Source organism: Sebastes fasciatus, chromosome 5, assembly GCF_043250625.1.
Source record: "Sebastes fasciatus isolate fSebFas1 chromosome 5, fSebFas1.pri, whole genome shotgun sequence".
NCBI classification, from domain to species: domain Eukaryota; kingdom Metazoa; phylum Chordata; class Actinopteri; order Perciformes; family Sebastidae; genus Sebastes; species Sebastes fasciatus.
In genome coordinates this window covers 21,835,593-21,847,058 of record NC_133799.1, presented here as the reverse complement: position 1 = coordinate 21,847,058, position 11,466 = coordinate 21,835,593, and the positions used below count along the sequence as shown (strand labels likewise).

Genomic DNA, 11,466 nt, shown 5'->3' with positions numbered 1-11,466 from the left:
CGTTAACTAGCTGCTAGCCGTCGGCTCAGCGGTCATGTCTAGAAGAGCCCGCAAATTGCTAAATCTGATCGGATCTCGCGAGACTCGCTGCCCGACGACCTATCCTATTCGAGGTGAATGACTAACGTTATCAATCTCGCGAGAGTTGCTGGCTCCCACCCTAGCAGCCACTATGCAATCACTCAATCACAGATTTGCACTGAATGCTGTATAAAGTTAATTTAAGCTGATATATTCCATATATTTCTACTGTCTGGTACCACTTACTCAGTGTTACATACATAGATTTCAGAAGTGGCAGACAACAAACTGAGTTGCTGGTAGAAATGTTAAGTGGCCTGCCACAGTGGCAGGTGATGAAAAAAAATAATTTCAGACCCTGATCCCATTGACAAAATCAGTCGTGTTAAACTCTTTTGCATATTCACCTCACAGGTCATGCCACCTTCATCCTTCCGGTTAAAAAAAACGCCAACAACCCAAAATGTAAGACTTGTTCCAGTGTGGGCCAACAGCTCCCCCTGCTGGGACACAACATCCACTGCATCTTTACAGACTCCTTTAGGGTCAGTTCAACAAAATCACACAAAGCCATATTTTGCCAGTTAATTCTAGTGTGTTGCATATTTGAGAGGAGAAAACAAGTTATTGTGATTTTCTTAAAGGTCCGATATCATGCTCATTTTCAGGTTCATACTTGTATTTTTTGTTTCTACTAGAACATGTTTACATGCTGTAATGTTAAAAAAACAACTTTATTTTCCTCATACTGTCAGCCTGAATATGCCTGTATTTACCCTCTGTCTGAAACGCTCCATTTTAGCGCATTTTGACAGAATTTCAACGGAATTGCAACAGAATTGCGTTGCTAGGCAACAGCTTGGGTCCATGTGTACTTCCTGTCAGCTGATGACATTGACATACACTGCAATCAGGAATAAACTGGGACACATTTAAAATGTTTACGTTTCAAATTGTGTCAAGGGTCTAAATATTAAATCCTGAAAGCTTGTATCAAATGCAGAGTTTCTGAATACGGGCTGTGTGTATTTCCCTGTGTATTGAGTGTTTCGATACTTTCACAGTATTTATATAGGACTTAAGCCTGCTTTATAATAAAAAAACATGAAAATCTCACTTTTTTATAATATGAGACCTTTAACTTGAGATGGGGCATTTTAATTAATTAGACGTGTCTCACAACATTTTAAAAAAGCAACATTGCACACATTACTCCTTTTTGTTGGAAACATTTTCAGTATGGTTTAATGAACATTTCAGAAAATACAAATATACTTCACAAATATATAATATTCTGACATGTGAAACTGTTTGTCCATTCACCAACCTAATGTAAATTCAAACATGTAAACCCCAACATTTCATTTTCACCCTTTCCAGTTATTTTTTCATGCATTCTAAATAACACTACGTACACATTCCCCACCCACCAAACGCCAAACGGCATTAATTGTAAACAAATAATTAGGCTTGTCCTATTGGACAGGTCATGGGCCTGTAGGTAACTGCTGATACTACACAATAAGGTTGGGGTAAATCCAATTTCACTTAATTAAAGCAGAGTTCAAGAAGATAAAATTACTTTACATTTAATTAAATTCCTGAACTGTAAAAACCCTCAACCCTGTCACACAGATTTACATTCACAAAAACTCATGTGCGTGAATACACATATTCCACAGAATACACATATTCGTAAAGAAGAGGCATGTAGACATGGACTGTGTGTGTGGTGAAGTGTTTGTACCCTTGCCTTTACTATCCTTGAGATATCCACATGCTCTGTTGAATGGCACTGACTTGACCTAACACCACCGAGCCCGTCAAGCGTCCCTCTGATTCAGGAATGAAAAGGTATCTGGCTGGAGCCTCCTCATAACTTCTCACTAAAAAATCAAAGCACACAGTAAAAAAAAAAGAAAATATTCAGATATAAATATTATATATGGGTTAGTCCAACAGCTACTTCAGGGTCTTTAAGCAGGTCACTGTTCAGTATTATCCTCTGTTGCATAGTGTTAACATCACCTACTGTAGGCTGTAATATTCTCTCGTCTAACACCTCTATGACTATAATGTCCCCTTGACCACCTCGCATGTTGGACCTCTTTGCTTTAGAAAGACATTTTTAGCATCCAACCTCATGTTTTAAACCATTCCCTCTTTATGTCTGTCACACTGCAGCGCTGCTCTGATGACACATCATCGGCAGCTGTACTATTAATATTCTGTAAACTGCTTTAGGTCAAATACTACTACACATACACTACTAACTGCAATTTTAGGTACACTGATTGTGCTAATGATCAAATCTCTTGAACGCATATCTCCTCATGAACAAGTGGCATTCATCAGGCCGAAACTAGCAAATTACAACAAGTTTGTGCTGTTAAGAGAGTTCTGTAAATCCGACTTGGAGCACTCATACAAGTAGGCCTTATGTAAAACGTTTAGGATAAGATTAAAAAATGTTCTTGCATGATTCACAATATTTTAGCAACCACTCCTAAAGATGATGCAACTTTTAAAACCCAGTTTAGCACATAGAATTATAAATATCTAATTTAATCTTATGCTTTGATGGGAAAAAGATGACTGTGCGCACATCCAATCCTATATTTAGACAAGGTGAAGGACAGCTGATTCATTAGAAAAAGCAGAGAGTATCAACACTGGATTATAGCTCCCAAGCTCTTTTTTTTTTTTTACATGTCAGCCCTACCAGGTTTGAGTGTGGGAGACATTAGTTACCTGTCCAGATGAGAGAGGACTTCGCAAAGCTGGGAGAGCAGTGCACGATGCTTGTGAGGGTTTCCCTCCAGCACTCCGCTGAGACGACTCAGGTATGAGTCCAGGTTCACATGAGACGCTGTCTCACCTGTACCTATTCAGAAAAGACAAAGAAAAAAAATAAATATCCCATATTTACAAAAAGCTAATACTAAACACGTTGAATAACACTTTACATATCAAAGGACTGAATCCAATATTTGTTATGCGTTAATGATAATAAATTGAAACAAAAAAAAAAACAGGAAAAGTCAAAGAAGAATTAAATCCACATGTCCTCTCTAGATGAAATATCACCAAATATAAGCACTGATATTGCAATCCACTTCTTAGGAGAATTAAGTGTTTTTTTCCTTGGTGGTTTAAGAATGCCAACATTATCAATACATTTATACTATGGGACTAAACTCAATAAATCTAGCCTGAAAATATAACATACTATCAGAAGATTTATCTAATATCCATCTGTCTTGCATTTCTCCTCTGAATAAATACAGCCAACTGACTGCTGACCTGGCAGGGGGACCGATGACAGACTGTTGACCAACGTGTGTTTGATGGCCAGCAAGTGCTGGTGAAGAGCCTGGGTACGCTTCTCGTCCAGCCCCAGTTCAGCCTCCAGGCGCTCTTTAGCACTGTACATGTCCTTAATGTGCCGCTGAAGAACCGCATTCTGCTCTTCAAACTCAATGTTGGCCTTACGGAGCCGTCGCAACTCGGCCTCACGAGCTGAAACCGCAGAGAGAAATAAAACAGGATTTAATGGCAATATAAGAATATGTCTGGCATGATATGTTGGATGGGACTTACTTTACAGTGTCAGGAGATTTGTTAAAATATCCTACTGGTCTATTTGTCTTAGCTTTAGTACTCACTCAGCCATATTAGAATGATCATTTCCTGTTTACCTTTGTTCTGATCGAGGAACTCCTCAGTGAAGATAGGGATGTCGAATCTGAGGTCAGTAGCCTAAAACAAATCATCAGCACATGTTTGAGATTTATGTGAAAATGACATTGCAGAATATATAGTGACAAGATATGGATGTGTCATGTACCTTTGATAAAGAGGGCTCTGAACTAGTACTGATGATGACAGATGGAGTGTCTTCTGAAACAGAAAATGTATGTTCATATTACAGTGCACATGGCAGAGTACTGAAATAATAAATATACAGTATCTTGCTATTCGCCCTTGTGATGTGGTGTTCATCACATGTAGTATGATGTAAGTAGAGCTCAGTTGTTGTCACCTTTCTTGATCCTCTTGTCTTGGATCTTAGCAGTGGTGATCTGAAAGGCCTCAGTCTGCTGATAGTCCTTCAGTTCCAGCGCATACTGCATCTTCTCCCGTTCCGCCTCGTCCAGGTAGCGCTGGCAGTGCACAAATAATGTTGTGCTGCTTTACTGAGGCAACAATTCTGTATTGCTAACGGCCGAGACGCACTGGACGCATGAGCAGCGCGTGACGTCTACCTCGCTGAACTGCTGCGTCTCTCACGCCTGTGGTGTCCACACATGCAGCATTTCTGCATTTCTTTCTACATAGAGTTTGCCTTTCATAATGGCCATTTCATTTCATTATAAATGTCATTTATATCTATTTTAGACAGAAAAAAGGTTAAGAAGCATGTGCTCATTTGTAAATAATAATAATCCACAGTTAAAAGCAGGTATTCTATTAATTTATGGAGCCACAACACTGTCTTGCAAATATTTCAGAATAAAAGCCTTGTTACAAATGAAGGAATTCGGTCCAAAGAAAAAAACGCTGGAGGACTTTTATTTTGAAACGGAAACAGGAAGTGTTGAGTTAAAAATAAACATGAACTTTTTTTCATGTCTGTGACGTATTCTACAGATATAGACATTGAAACATTTAACAAAAAAAAAGGGGAAAACTGTTGTTAAGTTGCCGAAATAAAAAGCAAGAGGTTCCACAACGCACCCGCGCTGCTTACTCGTGCTATGTGGCCAGGCCGTAACGGACAGGTTTTTAAAGGTACAGTGTGTAGGATTTGGCGGCACCTTGTGATGTGGTTGCAGATTGCAACCAACCGAGTACCCCTCCGCTCACTCCTCCCTTTCCAAGACTGTGGTAACGTGAGCCGGCAAGTGCAAAACCGTGGTAACGCCGTTGGCCTTGCTCAGCGGTCATCCTTACCATAATAACACTACTTTAGGAGCAACGGAAGTCAGACAGCGGCTGGCAGTACCACGGTTTTACACTCTGCAGCTCACGTTACCGCAGTTTACTACTATGGTGGCCTTAAGGTAACGTAAAAACACAAAAGGCTCTCTCTAGAGGCAGAGTTTGGTTTGTCCGTTCTGGGCTTCTATAGAAATATGGAGGAGCAACATGGCGGACTCCGTGAAAACCCGCTCCCTATGTAGATATGAACGGCTCATTCTAAGCTAACGAAAACACAACGATTCTTATTTTCAGGTGATTATACACCAGGGGTGCACACACTTTTTCAGCATGCGAGCTACTTATAAAATGACCAAGTCAAAATGATCTACCTACTATAAAAATGCAAAACATATATTTATTTATAAATATATTGAGTATTCTTTATATGTACAATATATGTTGGTGTACCTTGCATAACTGCATGAACCCATATTGTACAATATAACTCTGTAAATTTTTTGTCATTACCTTACTCTGATGACTTGCACTGAATGGAATCAGCCAGGGATGCATAGTCCGGACAGTAGCTGCTGATAGCCAGCCTCAAGCACACTTCCAAATGATCATCAGTCAAGGTGGAACGGTATTTGGACTTAATAATCTTCATGTGGGAAAAGGCTGACTCGCATAAATAAGTGTAGCCGAATAATGCAGTCAAGGAGGTAGCACATTTCCTCATGTTGGGGTACTTTTCCTCTGTGAGTAAGTTCCAGAACTTTTTTTTTTTTTTTTTAATGCCATGCGATCTACCCACACTACCTTTGCGATCGACCGGTAGATCGCGATCGACGTATTGGGCACCCGTTATACACTAATGAAAACATAGTTATAAATATTATATTCCATTTCTGCTAATACATCCCCCAAATTTTACACACTGTTCCTTTAAAAGCATGTTTTTTTGGAAATTGGTCATGTAGTACATTTTATCATAAAAATGTTTGCCAGCATGCACATTTCGCAACCGTCGAGTTGAAAAACACCACTGATGAGATACAGCTTTAAAAAAAATAAATAAATCAGAATTTGATCTCTGCAACATCTTTATGAAAGTAAACAAGACAGATGATGATGCTCCTTGATGCCAAAATACAGCGATAACACCTGCAAATTCTATTCTTGACTGTGGTTTCTGTGTGTAATTGTGGATAACAGCCCAACTGGCCCAGTAATAAAGCATCTTTGAATATACTATGTTAAACAATACATGTAGCATGCCTACCTGTTTGTCATTCAGAGCTAATCGCGTCCACTCTGCTCCAAGTCTCTTGGTGATTTCTGGGAAAGGTAAGTCAGGGTACCTGGCCCGCATATGTTCTCGCCGTTCATTCAGGAAGCGGACATATCCTGTTACTGGTGCCTTGGGACCATTTGGAAGCACCTTCTTTCTTTTCTTTCCCTTCGGCCAGCCTCTCTTCTTTGGCTGCAGAGAGGGGGGGGAACAACACTCACATGAAGGCAGGGGCTGCTCACTCATCTGTGCTACTCCTCCTTGCTCAGTACACAACTACCATAACTACATACTAGGGTTGCAACTAACAATTATTTTCAATATCAATTAATATGCAGATTATTTTCTCTACTAATCGTTTGGTAAGTAAAATGTCAACAAATAGGCAATAGACTGTTTATTTTGTCTGACCAAAATTCAAAGATATTCAGTTTAGATAAAGGTGACCCCTGCACACTACTCCATGCCACAATATGACTATGTTCTGATCCTGCTTGGATCTTCGTCAGGTCAAAAAGATCCAAGCAAGATCAAAAGGTAGTCAATACAAATATTGTGGCATGGAGTAGTGTGCAAGCGTTGCCTTTTTCTTTACGGACACTGTTCTGATAGCCTCGCAGAACTATGTGATGTGCGTATAATTAATCTTCTTCAAAGATATTCAATTTACCATCACAGAAGACTAAGAGCAGCAGCAAATATTCACATTTGAGAAGCTGCAACCAGAATTAATATAATAATAGAATTCAATAATTAAAATTGTTTACCATTAATCTTATGTTGATCCACAAATTGATTAATTACTCCAGCTCTACTCCATAGACTCTAATACAACAGCCCTGTAATAACTCCTACCCCATGAAGGTTAAACTGTTAGGTATTAGTTCAAACAGTTGTTATTACGTTAAAGTGTTATTACGTTAAATTGAGAGGTAATTTTCTGTTGATAGTGAATTTCCTGTTTTATTTACTGAGTGTCTGTCCTTGTTATTTTGTTTCTACTGTTCTGCACAGCTATTAACGGGACATTGTCATAAAAGAGCATAATGTGCTCAACCAACCTACCCTGTAAAAATAAAAAGAATTTCTCATAATTTGTCCCCTCCTGTAACATTATAACCTTTATGAAGGTAGGATTTATTGCAGGGTGGTTGTATTAGTATGAACAGTTTAACTCCTTTTTTTGTGCAATTTTTTTAATAGTCTGTTTATTGTCAATACTGTATATACTGCTCCTATTTTTTATACTTCCTTCTATTTAAATGGTTCATATTTTGTTTCACTTTGTTTAGCTCTTTTTTTTTTACTGTGTTAGCTGATGCATCTTGTTTTTTGCACTATCCCCTTTGCTGCTGTACACTGCAAATTTCCCCATTGTGGGACTAATAAAGGAATATCTGATCTTATCTAAACAAAATGGTCCAATCAAATCTTTGGTTGCAAAACTTGACAACCTTATTCCTCAAACTAAAGAGGCACATTTAAAGTGCTTCCCAAAGCCTGATGATCCTGGTCAGATGTAAGTGTAGTACTCACCTCATCTTGTTGTTGATCTGCTGAATGCGAAGGTTTGGACTGCTGTGATGCATCACTCTGCTCTTGTTTGATGCCTCCCATGGTCTCCGTGCACTGGACTATGTACTGGAATTGTGGAAAATGGGTGTTAATCAGTTAGGGGGAATAAGTCTAATTAAAGAGGGACACAAATACCCCACAACTCACCTCCATACCATTATTGACACACAGTAGACCTGAACTGAATGGACTGTAATGCTGTGCAATATGCTGCCTTTCACTGTGTAATTGTCTGAAATATATTATTTATTTATTTTTATGATAGTTCTTTTAACATGGTCATGGAGCATATATACTGTATATTTGTATTCTGGTGGGTATTGTTCCTATGCAGAGGGTAGTTTGGTTTATTTATTGACTACACTGCATATCTTAATAATGTATGTATTTATTGTGTTGAGTTGAATGTGCTACTTATTTTATACTGTAATTACCTTGTGCCTTTTCTACCTTTTTTCTTTCTCTTAAAGCTGACTCGGTGTAAACTGCTCAGAATTACAATGTACTTAGGTGCAAATGGCAAATAAAACTCTTGAATCTTGAAATCTGTGCAGAATAACATGGGAGAAATTGTGAAAAAGATGCAAAAAACAGCACATTTCTGCTTTTGTTTTCCACGCAGAGATGAGCTAACCTGATTGTTTGCTAGCAGTTCAATGCAGCTAACCAACAGACAATATCCAGACAAAACAGGCTATCCAAGCTGCTCACACTTTACAAAGAGTAAAATAATTACAGGAAAATGTGTATTCGTTCATACAATGATGTCTAGTCACTCCGGACAGAGATAGTTTTATAGTATTATTCTACTTTTTGTAGATAAACGTCTTGTAACTCACCCGATAATGATTCCCTCGGCCAAACAGGAAGAGCAGACAACTACCTGCAATCTGATTGGTCGAGCTCGGAGAGTCCTGATTGGTTGGCTGGATCCCAATAAAGGGAGTGTGGTCATTTCTAGAAGGTACCCCTCAAATTGCAAAGTCTCGCGTGACTTCCTGTCCGAGGATTTATCCTAATCTTAACTATTCTAGGTCAATGCCTAACCTTAACCATTCTAAGTCGGTGCCTAACTTTAACTATTCTAGGTTAATGTTTAACCTTAACTAATCGAAATTTAATGACTTACCTTAAGCATCTCGCGAGAGTTTCCCAACTACGTGGGTTACCTTCTAGACACGACCCTGTGGGTGGAGCAGAAAGTAGCATAAAATGGAAATACTCAATTAAGTACCTCAAAATTGTATGTTAGTACAATACTTGAGTAAATGTTAAGTACTTAGTTTTAATATTGACCGTTCCTAATGAATTTTATCAAAACTCACCTTTTTAGAACTGCTTTTAATGTGTAATTAATATTGTCTGTTTTATATGTTTATGATGTCCTTGTTTTTATGATCATTTTATCTGTGTAAAGTGTCTTTGAGTATCAAGAAAAGCGCTTTATAAATCAAATGTATTATTATTATTATTATTATTATTATTAATATTAATAATGAGTTTTAACTAATTGTGAAATCCATAGAAAGCCCAGAAATGTTATACACTTTGCACTTTACTATGTTAGTAAGGCATATCATATATTATCAGAGATTTTCTTTTCTTTTATATTTAGTCATTTGTATTATGCTTTACTTTTTTTTATCCTACAGTACTCCCATATGTTTAGCTATAAAACAATGTTGTTAGTATTGTAAGGTTGATAAGATGATGTAGTTATGCTTTTATAATAAGGATGATATTCTGTAATTGTTTCTATATTATGAAGCATGGATAAAGTTTAAATTAAAAGGCTGGATGTTTGTATGTCTCGCTTCAATAGGCCAAAATCACGTGCTCACCTCGAACAACCCCATTCCAGTAATCGTAGGGCGTTTCTGAGAGAGCTTTATTTTGGAAGTCTTCACCGGAAGACGCCCTGGATTTGACTGATTGTTACGTCATCGCGCTCCTCAGTGATCACAGTATGTAACTACATCTCTGCCTGTGTCCCAAATCAACCCCTTGTTCACTTGTTCACTATCAGAATCAGCTGTATTTGCCAGGTACATACATACAAGTTTATGTTTATTTTATTTTAATTACATTACTGTAATTATTTTATGTAGTATGCTGCCTGGAGAATGACACTTTTCAAGCCAGTGGAGGGTTTTTAGGCGATTCTCCCTCACACCCTTGTAAATTATATATTGTATCTTTCTAAAAATTTTTTAAATATGTGTGAATAAAGAAACAAACAAACAAGACAGATAAGCTTGAGAGCATTGTTTGTAGAGTGTGAGCCTGTATTACAATTCAGAAACAAGACCATGTCTTCTAATATCGGTGTCGGTCTGTTAAAACTTAAATAAAACAATAGAGCAACTAAGGTCATAAAGTTTCAGAAGACTGTATTTATGGAAAAGAGGTTCAGTGGGAGCATTTACTTAATTGGAACATGATATGGCACGTATGACTTTCTTCATATCCGTAGAGGTTGCCTCTATCAGTATATACACCTAAAAAAAAGATTACACCCTTATCAATCCACAAGGCGTCAAAGTAACGTGACATGTCGCTGCAAAGTGCTGTCCCATTTGTATTTATACCATTTCAAGCCTTTGGCAGCCTCTCACACTCAACCATTCACCAGGTGACATCAGTCAAGTCCCTGAGGGTTCAGGGTTTAAGGCCTTAGGGGGGACATTGAGATTGGGCTCATGCTTCTCTCTATTTAGAAAGTTTGGAATCAGTGAGTGTTCACTGCCCTCCACTGGTCACAGTGAGCAACAAAACTTTAGATTGAATAAAGCCAGAGTCAATGTAGGCCTGGTGGCAAACCTCCGGTACATACTTCCAAAATCAGAAACAAACCAACAGAAAATATCATGAAATAATAACATTAATTGATCTGTGAATATGATAAGCTGTTCTCTACTAAATACATTTATTGACACGAAGGTCTTAATGTTAATTTGCATGAACAGAATTGGTATGAGAGGCCTACAAATACATGACAGCAAAAATGTCACCCACTGATTCCAGAAACAATTACACAACAGTGGTTGTGGATTACTGGCTCCATGTTGTACTGTTTCATATCCCCAAAGTAATTTATTTTCACTGAATCCAAACTTAGATTAATAAAGCATACCGGTATTGCTCACCTTGCTCCAATTTCTTCTGCCAAACTCTCTGTTTTTAGACTCTTACAACAAAACTACTTCTAAGTTTTAAAAGAAGTCTCTAACTGTTGGATGATTCTCCTGTTTGAGTTGCTATGAATACTGAATTTGTTCATGGTTTCTTGTCTGGGAAACAAGTTAACTACAGATCTCACAGAACACGTTTGTCAGGGTTGGGTTCGGCTTGAACCCAAGAACACATGTTCGCAAAGGATTAGGCTTCAATTCAAGAACACATGTTCGCAAAGGATTAGGTTTCAATTCAAGAACACATGTTGCCCCACAGCAACTCCAACTGCCTGTTTGGTTGCCTTTTAATGATACCTTTAAGCCCTACAGGTGTTGGGAAGATTACTTTAGAAATACAAGGCAAAGGTGAGCATGGCTCACTATTTGACCCCTACTAAAGTACGGCCAAAGGTTTTGCCCTTTTGGAACTAATGGAACAAGTTCTACTCCGGAAACGAAATTGAAGTGGAAAAAAATAACTTT

At 38.1% G+C, this 11,466-nt stretch overlaps 1 protein-coding gene across 3 annotated transcripts; it reads right to left on the bottom strand.

The window, feature by feature from the left end:
* Positions 1-1,237: 1,237 nt before the first annotated feature.
* On the bottom strand, positions 1,238-8,780 carry hmg20b (high mobility group 20B). 3 transcript variants are annotated; one of them, XM_074635782.1, is made up of 9 exons: positions 8,650-8,780; positions 7,772-7,876; positions 6,227-6,427; positions 4,064-4,184; positions 3,869-3,921; positions 3,720-3,780; positions 3,325-3,540; positions 2,773-2,905; positions 1,238-1,907 (listed from the first exon to the last, which is right to left on the bottom strand). In XM_074635782.1, the coding sequence occupies exons 2-9, from the start codon at positions 7,850-7,852 to the stop codon at positions 1,895-1,897; spliced, it is 879 nt and encodes a 292-aa protein (XP_074491883.1). In that variant the 5' UTR covers positions 7,853-7,876; positions 8,650-8,780; the 3' UTR covers positions 1,238-1,894. The 3 variants fall into 3 exon arrangements, with proteins under 3 accessions (XP_074491883.1, XP_074491885.1, XP_074491884.1); XM_074635784.1 differs by having other exon boundaries at positions 3,869-3,918; XM_074635783.1 differs by lacking the exon at positions 8,650-8,780 and adding an exon at positions 8,445-8,467.
* Between the last annotated feature and the right edge of the window lie 2,686 nt (positions 8,781-11,466).